At 34.3% G+C, this 17,291-nt stretch overlaps 1 protein-coding gene across 6 annotated transcripts in view; it reads right to left on the reverse strand.

Annotated features, from left to right (window-relative positions):
* The window catches only part of LOC136032324 (translation factor GUF1 homolog, mitochondrial-like), a 284,018-nt gene that overhangs the window by 113,672 nt on the left and 153,055 nt on the right, over positions 1-17,291 (reverse strand). For all 6 annotated transcript variants that reach the window (XM_065712627.1, XM_065712630.1, XM_065712628.1 and 3 more), the window contains exons 5-6: positions 17,064-17,282; positions 8,573-8,844 (exon numbers count right to left, since the gene is read on the reverse strand). In XM_065712627.1, the coding sequence (XP_065568699.1) occupies positions 8,573-8,844; positions 17,064-17,282 (491 nt within the window). The remainder of the gene's footprint in view (positions 1-8,572; positions 8,845-17,063; positions 17,283-17,291) is intronic.

The raw sequence follows: 17,291 nt of genomic DNA on the forward strand, positions 1-17,291 counted from the left end.
GTTCGTTACCACGAACTGTTTGATACCAGACAAATACATTTTATTAAAGTAATTGGTACTATGTACGAGAATAACATTGCTGCGGTTAATTTAGGAATTAGATAAAAAACCAAGTTTTTTTGAATGAAAGTAAGGAGCGACATTAAAACTTAAAACGAACAGAAATTACTTCGTATATGAAAGGGACTGCTTCCTCATCAACGCCCCGCTCATTACGCTATAGTTTGACTCTTTCTCTCAATTCTTCTTTTTAAAACAGTAAAAAACTTTAGCGTAAAGAGTGGGGCGTTGATGAGGAAGCAGTCCCTTTCATATACGAAGTAATTTCTGTTCGTTTTAAATTTTAATGTCGCTCCTTACTTTCATTCAAAAAAACTTGTTTTTTTTTATTTAATTTCTGAACGTTTTTGAATCAATGCACATTTTGATTTTGGCCCTCCGCAAAGGAATAATTAAAACAAAATTGGCATATTTTTTTTTTGGCTAAATGGCTTTCTCTTAATTTTGATCGAATGATTTTGAGAAAAAAAAGAGCGGGGGAGGAAACCTAGTTACCCTCCGATTTTCGGTTAATTAAAAAGGCAACTAGAACTTTTAATTTTTTACGAATCTTTTTATTAGTAAAAGATATACGTAACTTATAAATTAGCTTACGTAAAGAACTGTTGTATTCTCATGTTTTTATTACATATATGAGGGGGTTTACCCCCTCGTCAGTACCTCGTCAGTACCTCACTTTTTACACTAAAATTTAAATTTTGTCCCAATTCATTAAGAATGACCCCTGAATCACAAAATCGGCAGAATAAATAGTTGAAATTACTAAAAATACTTTAGCGTAAAGAGCGAGGTATTAGGAGGAAGTGAGCCCCTCATATGGGTAATAATAATTTCTGTTCGTCTTAAGTTTTAATGCTGCTTTTTACTTCCAGCTGAAAAAAAACTTTTTCATATTTATTTTTTCATTGTTTTTTTTTAAGAAATGCTAGTAAATCATGCGCTCCCTTCACGGAAATTTTCTTCCCCCATGACAAATTCCTCGATAAAAAGCTCCCCCAGTATATTCCCCTCTTCTCAAACCCTGCATCCAACCAAAAAATCCTCCTGAAAATGCCTGTACACTTCCCAATAATCATTACTATATGTAAGCACAAGTCAAAGTTTGTAACTTGTAGCCCCTCCCACGGGGACTGTGGGGGAGTAAGTCGTCCCCAAAGACATAATTATAAGGTTTTTCGACTACGCTGAATAAAATGGCTATCTCAGAACTTCGATCTGTTGACTTTGGGAAAATAATTAACGTGGGAGGGGGCCTAGGTGCCCTCCGATTTTTTGGTCACTTAAAAAGGGCACTAGAATTTTTAATTTCCGTTAGAATGAGCCCTCTCGCAACATTCTAGGACTACTAGGTCGATACGATCACCCCTGGGGAAAAAAAAACAAAAAAAAAACAAAAAAAACAAATAAACACGCATCCGTGATCTGCCTTCTGGCAAAAAATACAAAATTCTACATTGTTGTAGATAGGAGCTTGAAACTTCTTCAGTAGGGTTCTCTGATACGCTGAATCTGATGGTGTGATTTTTGTTAAGATTCTATGACTTTTAGGGGGTGTTTTCCCCTATATTCTAAAATAACGCAAATTTTCTCAGGCTCGTAACTTTTGATGGGTAAGTTTCATCAATAACTTGATGAAACTTATATATTTAAAATCAGCATTAAAATTCGATTCTTTTGATGTAGCGATTGGTATCAAAATTCCATATTTTAGAGTTTTGGTTACTATTGAGCCGGGTCGCTCCTTACTACAGTTCGTTACCACGAACTGTTTGAATGAGGTTAATAGCTGGATATAAATGTTAAATCAGGAGTTAAGCAGGTGTTACGTTTTATCCCCATTTATAAAACCGAAGATTGTCCTTATCAGCCAACCGTCTAGGGTACAAAACGAAAAGCAGGTCGTCTCTAGTTGGGGTGAGAGGGTGTTGTAGGGAAATATTTAACAGAGATGAGAACTTCCTGGGAGGGTATAAAGAGGAAGGGTTTGAATGGATTGGGATGGAGAAGCAGCGTGTGTAGCTGTGTTGGCCTCAGACTGCTTGGTGCTGCAGTGAGTTGTTTATAGTAGCAGCAGTAGTAGTATAATCTAGGTACATATGTTGTCTGTTGACATTGCTGTTTCACTAAGAATAGATTCTAGTCCCATAGGGGCATAAAGTGCAAAAATTAGGCAAATTTAAGACAAAGTATGTTTACCACTCTTCTGCCTATTTTCCAAGTTAAAATTACACCATATCATTTTTGTGGTCATTTTGTGACGTAACACCATGTTTTTTATAATTAGATAGCTGTACTTACAAAATTGGTGCGTCTATTAACATTGCTATTTCAGTCCCTACACCAAACATAACTGAGGTAAGATACAATCTATCCCTATTTGTACTAGTCTGGGCATTAAAGTCCCCTAATAAAAGTATCGCATATAATAAAATTCTATCTGTTCCTGCAACTTAATATGTAATTCATCAGAATCACTGTTTTCATCAGTCATAGAAGTGATCAACTAGAATGTTATTATTTGTCGGCTCCCAGCCGAAACAAGACTTAAGACTTATAAAAACTTGCGTTCTATATTATCTTGTCCCTTATAAAGGGGGAATTGGAAAGGACTAGAATAACTTAAAGATTCTAAAAGAATATACAATAGCCTTTATCTATTTCTGGGAACTGTATGTGAAAGAGCAACATTTCCACGCGAATAAGAAACGCACGTGGATAAATTTTCAATCCATATTCAAACAAACAGATCAGGTTCATTGCATATTCAGAGCAGACAATCTAGGTTAGCACAGCTAATACATTTTTCCAATCCAGCAATTTCCTTGGAAAGAAATTTATGGGAATACAGCGCCCAGTTTAGTTTAAATCTTAAAGTATCTTTTTAACAGAGAATATACAGGAGAAACCGATAGAGGACAATAATTTGGAAAAAAAAGATTTTTGACCCTTATTCCTTGCTGTTGGAGCCAAAAAAAAACTGTATTATCACCACAAATGCCTAGCTTTGATTCTTTTCGAATGAAACCCTTCACAGTGATGAAAAAACAAACAAAGAACTGGTCTTTGTCAATAGTAAAAAGATCTTCTAAGTGAAAAAAGGCATATATTGGACTACACTGTACGAGCCATCATAGGCAGCGGAATAGCGCTGCGTAAACATGTATTTAAAATCAGCATTAAAATGTGATTTTTTTGATGCAGCTATTGGTATGAAAATTCCATTTTTTAGAGTTTTGGTTACTATTGAGCCGGGTCGCTCCTTACTACAGTTCGTTACCACGAACTGTTTGAAAGAGGGATGTGAGAACAATGTATCATTTTTTTTGTTTTTTTCACCAAGGCACTTTGTATAGAAGGAAGTTCCACAAAAAGTTTGGCAGAGGCTCATTCGATTGGAAATCGAAAGTTCAAGTTCCCTTTTTAAGAGTCAAAGTGATTGGAGGGCAACGAAACCCCCTCCCACAACCATCAATTCTCCAAATACATTTTGAGATAGCAATTATGTTTAAAATTTTAAGGTAGCCATTTTGTTTGACACAATTGAAAGGTTCAGTGACTATGTCTTTGGTGATGTCGTCCCCCATAGGCCTCGGGGCAAGGGCAGTAAGTTGTGCAATTCGCCCACTGTTTACATATAGTGTTTGTTTTTGAGAAGAGTTGCCATGTTTGACCTCTAGTGTCCAAAAACATTGGGCATTCAGGTGACCATTTAAGAGAATCCTGAACTAGATCAAAAAATGTTTTGTGAATACGGGTTGTCAAAAGGGCGTAGCCAAGGAATGACTGAATGTATTAATTTCAAACTATCAGGGAATCATGAGGGGAGTGATCAATTGGCCAAAAAGTCAATATTTGCACACCACTACTACTAAAACTTCTGGTCTTTATAAGGCACGGGGAGCATCAGCCCTATTCCTCTTATCTCGTTTTGAGTTTGACTCGGTTATTAATTGCAGTTTCTGTTTGTTTTGGGTTTCATTAATTTATTAATGGTGATTTATTATAGTTTATGAAAAATTATATGACTTTGATTCTTTTCATCTTTGATTTAATGTAACTCTTTATTTTTCTTTAAAAAACTTCTTCTGTGGAAAGTTTTCTGAATTAAGTTTTAGAATCTACCGAGAAAACATGTGTTTCAGCTTTCTAAAAATTCAAAGATTCCTCAATATCATAATTTTATTTTGACAAATATAATACCTAAAGGACCTTCATCAATAAGAATACCCAGGAACTGTAAGTAAGGATCGACTTGGGATTGAAGTAACAAGAACCCTAGAAAACGGCAACTGCTTTGGTAACAACGTTTACATCACACAAATCGGTTTTTCGGAGTGATTAAATAGAAAGAAAACAAGTTTTTTTAACGGGAAGTAAGGAGCGACATTAAGACTTAAAACAAACAGAAATTACTTCGTATATGAAAGGGCTGCTTCCTCATCAATACCCCGCTCTTTACGCTAAAGTTTGACTCTTTTCTTAATTCTTCTTTTTAAAACAGTAAAAAAAACTTTAGCGTAAAGAGCGGGGCGTTCATGAGGAAGCAGCCCTTTCATATACGAAGTAATTTCTGTTCGTTTTAAGTTTTAATGTCGCTCCTTACTTCCCGTTAAAAAAAACTTGTTTTCTTATTTAATTTCTGAACGTTTTTGAATCAATGCATGTTTTGATTTTGGCTCTCAGCAGAGGAATAATTAAAACGAAATTTGCATTTTTTTTTTTTTTTTTTTTTTTTTTTTTTTTTTTTTTTTTTTGGCTTAATGGCTTTCTCATAATTTTGATCGAATAATTTTGAGAAAAAAAGAGCGGGGAAGGAAGCCTAGTTGCTCTCCGATTTTTTGGGTACTTAAAAAGGCAACTAGAACTTTTAATTTTTTACGAATCTTTTTATTAATAAAAGATACACGTAACTTCTAATTAGCTTACGTAAAGAACTTTTGTATTCTCATGTTTTTATTACATACATGACGGGGTTCGCCCCCTCGTCAGTACTTCGCTCTTTACACTAAAGCTTAAATTTTGTCCCAATTCATTAAGAATGACCACTGAACCACAAAAGCCGTAGAATAAATACTTGAAGTTAATAAAAGCTTTTAGTAACTTTAGCGTAAAGAGCAAGGTATTAGGAGGAGGTGAGCCCCTCATATGGGTAATAATTTCTGTTTGTTTTAAGTTTTAATGCTGCTCCTTACTTCCCGCTGAAAAAACTTTTTCATATTTATTTTTTCATTTTTTTTTTTTTATAATGCTAGTAAATCCTGTGCTCCTGGTCAAACTTGTTGCCCCTCCCACGGGGACTGTGGGGGAGTAAGTCGTCCCCAAAGACATAGTTATAAGGTTTTTCGACTACGCTGAATAGAATGGCTATCTCAGAATTTTGATCCGTTGACTTTGGGAAAATAATTAGCGTAGGAGGGGGCCTAGGTGCCCTCCAATTTTTCCGGTCACTTTAAAAGGGTACTAGAACTTTTCACTTCCGTTAGAATGAGCCCTCTCGCAACATTCTAGGACAACTGGGTCGATACGATCGATACGATTCTAAAATAAGGCAAATTTTCTCAGGCTCGTAACTTTTGATGCGTAAGACTAAACTTGATGAAACTTATATAAAATCAGCATTAAAATGCAATTCTTTTGATGTAGCTATTGGTATCAAAATTCCATTTTTTAGAGTTTTGGTTACTATTGAGCCGGTTCGCTCCTTACTACAGTTCGTTACCACGAACTGTTTGATGTCTTTGGGTCCCGACATATGCGAACAGCCAAAGGTTCAAAGTCAAGACGACGAGAGCCAAAATCAAAAGGAGAAGAGCCAATACTGACTTTTGCAACGTTAATTTCCAGACCTTTTTCTTTAACCCAATCACTAATATTGTCGATTAAAACCACTTTAGACCTACTAAGTAAAATAATATCATCGGCACATGCCAGATAACTAATTCCTTCTGCTAAATGAATAAGTTAGGTTTACAGATAAGCGAAACAATCTATCAAAAATAAATTAAAAATTGGAGGTGGCAACACACCTCCTTGCCTAACCTCTCTTTTGGCTGATATTTTATCAGCAGAAATAGAAGATCCCGAAGCAACACGGATTATAAAATAAGAGTACCATGAAGGAAAATCTTTAAGCAGGCTATGTGGTAAGCAGCATAGGCTATGTTGTAAAACCTTATTGCAGAGATGTCAATTCACCATCTACAAAAATGTAAAACTTGCGCTGTAGTAGATTCTCCAAATAGGATTATCATTGTTACGTGTTTATTTTTATTTATTTTTTTATTTATTTTTTTTGCTGTTTTCTTTCCTCATGGGTGATCATATCGATGATCACCTAGTTCCTAGAATATTAGGAAAAGAGTCATTAGAAAAGAAATGACTTTCATAGTGAGTGTTCTTTTTAAGAATCAAAAATGAATCTTCCACGGCACTTAGTGGTGTTTTCTGCCATTTTGCAGCCCAAAATGACAATTTTGGCTTGAACCCACGACTGAAAATTCTAAGATAGATAATCGATTAAGGACAATGGAAAACTACGTGTTGAACGTTCTAGTGTCAGAGACAGTAATGCCACAATTTGGCACAATCGTTGATAAAGATATCCGTAGCCCATACAAAATAAACAGTTAATATAGTATTTATTTTATAGCTTAGTAAGCTTCAAATGAAGAAGTTTATACATTTGACGTTTGATAAGGTTATGTAGGCTATAGTCGTATATAACTGCGCATCAGACATTATGGAGACGATAATTCTAAGATAGATAATCGATTAAGGACAATGGAAAACTACGTGTTGAACGTTCTAGTGTCAGAGACAGTAATGCCACAATGTGGCACAATCGTTGATAAAGATATCCGTAGCCCATACAAAATAAACAGTTAATATAGTATTTATTTTATAGCTTAGTAAGCTTCAAATGAAGAAGTTTATACATTTGACGTTTGATAAGGTTATGTAGGCTATAGTCGTATATAACTGCGCATCAGACATTATGGAGACGATAATTCTAAGATAGATAATCGATTAAGGACAATGGAAAACTACGTGTTGAACGTTCTAGTGTCAGAGACAGTAATGCCACAATGTGGCACAATCGTTGATAAAGATATCCGTAGCCCATACAAAATAAACAGTTAATATAGTATTTATTTTATAGGTTAGTAAGCTTCAAATGAAGAAGTTTATACATTTGACGTTTGATAAGGTTATGTAGGCTATAGTCGTATATAACTGCGCATCAGACATTATGGAGACGATAATTCTAAGATAGATAATCGATTAAGGACAATGGAAAACTACGTGTTGAACGTTCTAGTGTCAGAGACAGTAATGCCACAATGTGGCACAATCGTTGATAAAGATATCCGTAGCCCATACAAAATAAACAGTTAATATAGTATTTGTTTTATAGGTTAGTAAGCTTCAAATGAAGAAGTTTATACATTTGACGTTTGATAAGGTTATGTAGGCTATAGTCGTATATAACTGCGCATCAGACATTACGGAGACGAGCAGACATTATGGAGACGAGCCAATGGGTGTTTCTGTAGGAAAGGGGAGCGGATTGAAGCCTGTATAATTGCGCTATCATGCACAGATTTCCTAACTCTTCGTGAACTTTTGGATAAATTTAGAACGGAGTTTGGGCGATAGATGGGGGGGGGGAATCAATGTAAAACTGATCTTGATTCCTGGGAATATTTTTGGACTACGCCTGGAATATTGGTGCTGAGGGGTAATTGCACGCCTCTTATTGCAGAATGTAATTTGTGATGTGTCATAAATGATTGAACAGACATTTCTATCGACAAAAAGATGAAGAGGTGCGAGGAAATCTCCTTAATAAAAACAACATTTGTAAACGGTCTCAATATGAAGGTAACTTAAATATTAAAATGATTAAAAGTAACCAAATTCAGTATTAACATCGAATCCAGAATAAGCTAACTTACAAAGCTGTAACTGGGCATTCTTTTGTTCTAAAAAAAAAAAAATAAAAAAAAAATAAAAATAAAAATAAAAAATAAAAAAATGCCTAAAAGTAACTAAATTCAGTATTCCTCTGGCCCCAAAACTAAACCTGTAATATTGGTGCTGAGGGGTGATTGCACGCCTCTTATCACAGAATATAATTTTTGATGTTTCATAAATGATTAAACAGACATTTCTTTCGACAAAAAGATGAAGGGGTGCGGGGAAATCTCCTTAATAAAAAGAACAGTTGTAAACAGTCTTAATAAAAAGGTAACTTTAATATTAGAATGATTAAAAGTAACTGAATTCAGTATTAACGTGGAATTCAAAATAAGCTATATAACAAAGCTGTAACAGGGCATTCTTTCGTTCTAAAAAAAAAAAAATATACCCTGAATTCATAAATACGTTACAACTCCATAAATGCTTAAAAGTAACTAAAATTCAGTATTCATCTGGTCCCAAAATCCCATTTCCCTAGCTTCATAGATGCTTCATTCAGTACTAACAAGGAATTCAAAACGAAAAAACTTACAAAGCTGTAACTGGGCATTCATCCGGTCTTAACACCCCCACTTCTCTGACTTCATAAATCTTTTTCGTGTGGCAAGAAAATATACGAGTGCCACTTGAAACACTTCCATCAAGAACAGCAACAAGAGGAATGGCCCCCCTATAACGATCATACCAACTGTCAAAAATTAACGCTTTGAAGTCAGAATCCCTCAAACAACTGGCCGGAGGAGGTATACGTTCTATGATGGCTTCAAGGACATTTGCCACCTGGAAGCCTGTTTTTGCAGATACCTAGAATGTAAAGAGCAAGTAAATTTTTTATCGTGATATCTACTTGATCTGTGATACAGAATTACGATTTATAGTGTATCGTATACAGGGTTGTCAACCGGTAAAAAAAAAGAATCGCGGGGTTTTGGTGATTTTTTAGTAGATTTAGTGATTTTCTTCAATAGCCTAGTGATTTATGTCCTGATCTAGGGATTTTTTGTAAGCAATATAAAAAACACACTAGAAATTGTGATAAATCTCTAACGGTGGCAACCCTGATCTCGTATGAGCTGTGTGATGGTATATATTGTAATTGATATGTTGTAGTTATATATGATAGGATGGTGCTGGAAGGTTTTTAATGTTGAACTGAAAATTTTATTTTCGGCTTGCCTCTTAAGCAAAAAATCAATTTTCTAATTTTCATTATCTACTTCTCAGACTGAATCCTTCTAGACCCATAGGTACGACCATTTTAACACGCAGCATCATGATTCTAATTTGATCTATTCATTAAAAACAGCAAATAAATAAATGAATACCACTAATACCACTAAAAAGCTCTTTGATCTGTTAGGGAGGAGAATATACTTCTCTCACTAACATAATAGCACAAATATGAAACAAAATCAAGAGAGAGAGAGAGAGAGAGAGAGAGAGGGGGAGAGGGTTAGAGAGAGAATGATGATTTTTAATCACAATATATCATCAACTCATGCAATCATCAATTTAATCAAATTAGGTACTAATCAATGCTGACCATACAGTAAGTCTAGAACGCTCCATTCAATCTTCACTAAAGCTCTACATATGTAGGAGGCATATATCTGTAGGTACCAGCAGTTACACTCTAAACCTCTGGCACTCTATCACTGGTTTCAAAGAGAGAGAGACAAGGAGAAATAGAGAGGAGACAGAGAGAGAGAGAGAGAAAGAGAAACAGGGAGCTACGATTATTTTTTCAGCATTTCTCCTAAAGTATGTTATCCTAAATATTGTGTACTATCATGGGTCAAGGTATCATTCTAAAAATAAAATAAAAATAAAATATTTGTTTCTTTCTTTCTAAATTTTATTTTTACGAAAATTTCTTTCTAAGAGGGAGAGAGAAGGGAAGAGGTAGGCACGACTAGTTTATTACCATCTTCCTCAAAGTTGGTTATCATAAATATCATATGTTATCATAGGTCTACTTATCATTTTGAAAATGAAACAGGATACAAGCAAAACAATATTTTCTTGTTAATTTTTTTTCCTTTCTAAATTTGTTTTTAAGATTCTTTCTAAAATAGGCACAAGGAAAGAGGGAGGCACAATTAGTTTATCCACATCTCCCTCAAAGTACCACTGATACTACTAACAACTCACTGCAGAACCAAGCCACCTGAGGTCAACAAAGCTAAGCACGCTCCTCCTCCATCCCAATCTATTCAAAACCTCCCTCTTTACACCCTCCCAGGAATTTCCCATTTCCTTTAAATTTTTCTTTATGACCTCCTCCCACCCAAGACGAGGACAACCTGCTTTCCGTTTAGCCCAAGACGGTTGGCCGAAAAGAACAATTTTCGGTAATATGTCATACTTCATCCGCAGAACGTTCCCTAGCCATCTTAACCTTTCTCTCATTATATTTCCCCATACCCATATCTTAGATAAGTGTGGATTAGGGAAATGGTGGAATGAAGGAAAGGGGATTATGGGTATGGAGGAAATAGTAATAAGGGAGGTACAAGAGAGGTTGACGAACCAAGAAATCCAAATATGGTGGGCAAGTCTAGATCGTTCAGGGTCGTTAAAATTGTATAGACAGATAAAGGGTAGTTGGGGGGAGGAGGTATTTTGGAAGCTTGGGTTAAAAGAGAGGATTTGAAGGCTTATTTGGATTGGAGGGGAAATGGATTTTTGATTGGTGAGAAAAAAAAGTATCAAGGGAGATAAGGGGAGAAGGTAGAATCTATTGCTTGTCCTATGTGTGGATCTCAGGATGAAAGTTTAATAAATTTTGTGTGTGAATGTATCGAATTGAATGAATGCAGAAGAGAGATGTATGGTAAAGAAAAATTGAATGAGATATGGATGGTAGATAGAATGAAAGAGACAAACTTCCTGAGTATTAAAAGGATAGTAAGCTTTGTACGGATTGCAGCGGCACATCGGGAGCATTTTCTTTAAATAGTATTAATTTATTTTAGTTAATTTGTTGTTTGTTTTTTGTTATGTAGATTTCCTATGGCCCATGGGCTTTTTCTAGAATAAATTATTATTACTATTATTATTATTATAGCCCTATAAAGCGAGATTGAATCACGTTTTTACGGTAGGTAAGCCGGGTACCCAGAACAATCCGTAGGCAATTTCTCTGGAAAACATCTATTAAATCTTCATCTGTTTTTCGGAGCGCCCATGCTTCAGAGTCATATTTGACAACTGGCATCACTGTAACTGCCAATATTCTAATCTTGGTTTGCAGACTTATCTTCATATTCTTATAAGCTCTTTTTAACTTTGAAAAAACACCCCGATCTTACATCTTCACTGTTCCCACATCTTTACTAAAAATACTACCAAGGAAAGTAAAGCTGCCCACATGATCAATCTTTTCGTTGTCCGACGTCACCTTTTCATCTTCACTTATTCCTAGCCTTAGTGACTTAGTCTTCTTAACAATAATTTTCAAACCTATTCTAGCACCCAAAACCTCAAAAGTTCATTCATTTTGCTCACACTTTCATCTAGGATGCTTAAATCATAAGATTGATCTAGGTCCAGGAGTGTTTTTCCTGTTCATTTGATTCCGTGGTCTCCCATTGCCTTTCTTGTGCTCCTTAAGACGAAGTCTATCAAAATGATCCATATAAAGGGGTATAGAACACAACCTTGCTTAACTCTTGATTTAATAAAAAACCAGCTGCTAACCACATTTCCTACCTTAACTGCAACAGATTTATTCTCATACATAGAACTCATCACTTTAATATATCTGGTTCGTATAGCATGCAAGGATAAGACCTCAATGTATGTTATCATAAATATTATTATTATCATGGGTTAACTTGCTTAAATCATAAGATTGATCTAGGTCCAGGAGTGTTTTTCCTGTTCATTTGATTCCGTGGTCTCCCATTGCCTTTCTTGCGCTCCTTAAGGCGAAGTCTATCAAAATGATCCATATAAAGGGGTATAGAACACAACCTTGCTTAACTCTTGATTTAATAAAAAACCAGCTGCTAACCACATTTCCTACCTTAACTGCAACAGATTTATTCTCATACATAGAACTCATCACTTTAATACATCTGGTTCGTATAGCATGCAAGGATAAGACCTCAATGTATGTTATCATAAATATTATTATTATCATGGGTTAAATTACCATTTTAAAATGAAATAGAATACAAGTAAAATATATTTTTTATTTTCAATTTTTTTTTCAAGAATTAGAACGTAAAATACTGCCCCTGGCCCATGCAGAAAACAGACCCGTCTTAGGTCTCCAGTAAACTTATTACTGTCCAAAATCTTCTACCTGCTTTGTGCCCTCTGACTTTACAAATTATAGGAAATCAGATTTATTTTAGACGAAACGGAAGCGAGAAGCTTAATATAATCAATTTGTTTCCAAGCTTTTTATTCATAGGGAAGAGAGAGATAGGGAAATTGAGATGTAAGTCACATTATAAGGCACGTATAGGAAATTAAATATAAGACAGGAACAAATTATCTATTACGAGGGTAGATAAAATACAAGCAAGGCTTTCTTTTATGATTCTAATTAAAGTGGAAGCAGAACCAAGAAATTTTTTCTGTTACTAAATAATCTTCGGAATTGGAAGAAGTTAGTTTTCTGACTCCACAATCATAAAAAGAAGTAGACATTGTTAGTCAGGAACGTAGACAGGACTTTTTTTCTGATTAGACAGGGACAGTAATAATAAAAAACAAACAATTTTATTTGAGTAACCCAAAGGGGTCAAAATCGAAAGCTAAATAAGTCTTATCATCAGGTAGACTGAATATTTAAAACACTCTCACAAAGTTCAAGTGCATAGAAGCTTCATCGCCTTGTTTTACGTCTTCAAGGAGAAGAATTATATGTCCTCTTCCGATGGCTTGTCACTTTTTTTTTGGCGATAAGCATGTCTAACTTCACTCAAAAGCTATGAGTTTTATTGGCATATTAGTTAAAAAAAAATATGACAGCAAAGCTACCAATTGAAAGACTGGCCTTTAGTTTAACACGTTCTTGCTGTCAACCTCCTTCACGGAATCCCAATAGTTTTTTTTTTAGCAGACAAACACAATCAGTCTGCCTGTGTCTGGTATCCGACCGATTCTTTGTCTATATAGAGTTTCGGCCTGTTTTACCTCCTCTTCGGTAAGAAGAGGCAACAGTCTATTACGAAGTCTGCAATATTGTTTGACTGACTACCAACCCAATAAGACGAAGCCAGCCGACTTCCTACACCACTTCTGTAATGCCTATCTAAAAAAAAACAAAAAAAACAGGTGGCCTACTTTTAAATGGATGGTCAAAAAGTGGATTGTATATATCTGATGCGGTATGATAGTGTCAGATGCATGTATTAGAAGAACCAATATTATAAACATGAAAAGGCTTTTGCGCAGAGGAACAAGTTCTGCAACTTTAAAGCACCGAGAACAGCCAAATTGAAATTTGAATGTTTGAACTGATTAACTAGAAACTCACACAAAACAAATATTTTAATAAATTAGAAAAACCAATAATTCTATTTTTAATGAATAAGTAGCGAGCATATAATTATAAAAAAAAAGAAACCTAGGTACCAAATAAGCAAAAAATAAGCTAATAACACATGGCACTATACACCTGAAGAAGCTATAGTTTTCAGCTGTCTTGGGGATTGTAAAGATATTGTTAATGTTTGAATTTTAGCGGACAAAAGCGTTGCCAAATCTAACTAATTAATTTTACATTTCTATTTTCACGGTTCAACATGGCAACAATGACGAAATTTTATACTGCATAAAAACATCTGAATTTTGAAACAACCCAGAAAAACTTATTGAAATCACAATTTTCAGCTATGAATAGACTTAACATGGGTTCATGGGGCAATATTTGTCTTTATTTTGATAGCTTTGCAACCAATAATTGCAACCGATGTGGAACAAAACAAATTGAGACTAGAAGTGATGCTTCGTTTTGCCTACGAGCCGCACAAAATTTATGAGGCTAAAATTGGACTTAAGATCAGTGAAAGAGTAACTATCAATTAAACAGTTACTTTCTTTAGTGATGAATTCGGCTATCCAGCGTAAGTTATAAAAGTGTGACTACAATTACATTCTCCATTTCATAGGTGTCTTGGAATATCAACCTGGAGTTGAGAAAAATAAAGGGTGTGCTGAAGGCTTACAAAGTAATTCTAAATTAATTGACAGTTCATTTGCCAAACGTTAAACTTCCTAAGTATTACATAGGAAAGTAAATCATAAACCTTAGAAAACGGTTTCAGGAAAGAAGAAAAGTTCAAATTTTAAATGATCGAAAATGGAAAATGGTAAGAAAAAAAACTTATTAACAATAACCGTAAGATGGGTTTTCTCTAGTGAGAGGACGCCTTTTATTACAGGACATTTTTTATGGAAAAAATGATGGAATGGAATTTTATGGGATGGTTTTATGGAATAATTGGGATAAATAGTGGTTTGAAGTATGTCCCATCCGGTTTCTGTTTACTAAATAAAATTGTAGATGACGTCAATATTTTAAAGTTATTAAATTTTTCATCACAGAGGAGCAAAGGTGACATTAACTGGGAAATATTAGGGGAAAATATACAGATAACTTCGAAGACCACACTGCCTTTCCATGACGAAAGTAAAACAGTTCAAAATAGGGATGAAACCTTTTTATTGACAGTGAATAGATACAAAATTATTTAACTGGATATTTCGAACACATATACAGTGTTCATCATCAGCAGAGTTTTACTGCTGATGATGAACATAGTATATGTGTTCGAAAGGTTTCATCCCTATTTTGAACTGTTTTACTTTCGAAAATATATAGAAGCAGAAAAAGATGGAAATATAAACAGGTGGACCTCGAATAGCAGAAGAAATGCCTGACATACACCCGAGAAAAAAATCAACTAAGAAACGTTTAGAACAAGAAAAGTAGTAGTAATATTCCCTTGAACAAATCTTTAAAATTTGATAAAAAAAAACCTTTGAATCCATTCTCTGAGAAATAGCCAGAGTGCTTTTACTGCAAAAGCAGCAAACGCATCAAAACGCGGCTAATACTTCTTATTGTTTAGTGCAAGAAATAGTGTATGACACAGATGACATCAGACTACATATGTCAGGAGCCTGAAGGCCCCCAGGTCACTTTGCCTCTAGGTATACCCAGGTTCTGGCTGCTGCGTCAACGCCAAACGTATTCGCTTTTACTTTTAAATAACACAAACGAATTAAAATTCGTAGTAAATGTGAAAGTGTTGCACAGAAAGCTCTAAAATATATATATTGTGGGATATTTTCTAGATGATTTCTATTAAAGTAAATGTGAAAGTGCTGCACAGAAAGCTCTAAAATACATCTTATGGGATAATTTCTAGATAATTTATATTAAAGTAAATGTGAAAGTGTTGCACAGAAAGCTCTAAAATATATATTATGGGATAATTTCTAGATGATTTGTATTAAAGTAAATGTTAAAGTGCTGCACAGAAAGCTCTAAAATACATCTTATGGGATAATTTCTAGATAATCTATGTTAAAATAAATGTGAAAGTGCTGCAAAGAAAGCTCTAAAATACATCTTATGGGATAAATTCTAGATAATTTCTATCAAAGTAAATTCGAAAGTGCTGCACAAAAAGCTCTAAAGTACATCTTGTGGCAGATTTTCTAGATAACTTCTATTAACATAAATGTGAAAGTGCTGCACAGAAATCTCTAGAACCCATCTTATGGGAAGATTTCTAGATAATTTCTAATAATATAAATGTGAAAGTGCTGCACAGAAAGCTCTAAAGTACATCTTGTGGGATAATTTCTAGATAATTTCTATCAAAGTAAATATGAAAGTGCTGCACAAAAAGCTCTAAAATACATCTTATGGAATAATTTATAGATAGTTTCTATTAAAGTAAATGTGAAAGGGCTGCACAGAGAGCTCTATAATACATCTTATGGGATAATTTTTAGATAATTTCTATTCAAGTTAATGTGAAAGTGCTGCTCAGAAAGCTCTAAAATACATCTTATGGGATAATTTCTATCAAAGTAAATGTGAAATTGCTGCACAGAAAGATCTAAAATACATCTTATGAGATAATTTCTAGATAAATTTCTATTAAAGCAAATGTGAAAGTGCTGCACAGAAAGCTCCAGAATACATCTTATGGGATAATTTCCAGATAATTTCTATTAAAGTAAATGTGAAAGTGCTGCTCAGAAAGCTCTAAAATACATCTTATGGGATAATTTCTATCAAAGTAAATGTGAAATTGCTGCACAGAAAGATTTAAAATAGATATTATGAGATAATTTCTAGATAAATTTCTATTAAAGCGAATGTGAAAGTGCTGCACAGAAAGCTCTAAAATACATCTTATAGGATAATTTCCAGATAATTTCTATTAAAGTAAATGTGAAAGTGCTGTACAGAAAGCTCTAAAATACGTCTTATGGGATAACTTCTAGATAATTTCTATTAAAGTAAATGTAATTTTCTGCACAGAAAGCTTTAAAATACATCTTATGGGATAATTTTTAGATTCTGATATTAAAGTAAATGTGAAAGTGCTGCACAGAGAAGTCTAAAATATATCTTATGGGATAATTTCTATTAAAGTAGATGTGAAAGTGCAGCACAAAAAGCTCTCAAATACAGCAAGCACATGTGTTTCTCTGGGTATCACCTACTCTGTCTGTTTTTTTCAATATTGAGCTACTTCTTTTTTTCCACTTAAACTGTTTGTTTTTGGTTTATTTTATTGTGTACTACTCTATATCTTAAATTGCTGTACATTGTGGTTGAAAATAAGTAATAATATGTGTGGACAGCAAATATACATGGTTCAAATTCCGGAGTCTTTTCACTATTTTGGGAGTTTTAACGTTAATCAGCAAGTTAGAGGCTAAACAACAGCAAACTTTGGTATTCTGTATAATTAAGACAAGTGACTGCAACCTGGAAGTGGTCTCCGTGATTTGGTGTGAAATTCAATTTCTAGTATATTACTTACCTTAAGAACTTCGCTCTCGTCAACTTCAAAGACATTCTTCATTTGTTTTTGCACAGCCTCCGGATTAGCATTTTTCAGATCAATTTTATTTAGAACAGGAATAATTACTAAATTTTTAGAAAAGGCTAAGTAAAAATTGGCCACAGTTTGAGCTTGAATTCCTTGATTTGCGTCCACCAAAAGAATAACCCCTTGACACGCGGACAACGATCTAGAAACCTAAAAAAA

Source organism: Artemia franciscana, chromosome 10 (genome assembly GCF_032884065.1).
Source record: "Artemia franciscana chromosome 10, ASM3288406v1, whole genome shotgun sequence".
Classification (NCBI taxonomy): domain Eukaryota; kingdom Metazoa; phylum Arthropoda; class Branchiopoda; order Anostraca; family Artemiidae; genus Artemia; species Artemia franciscana.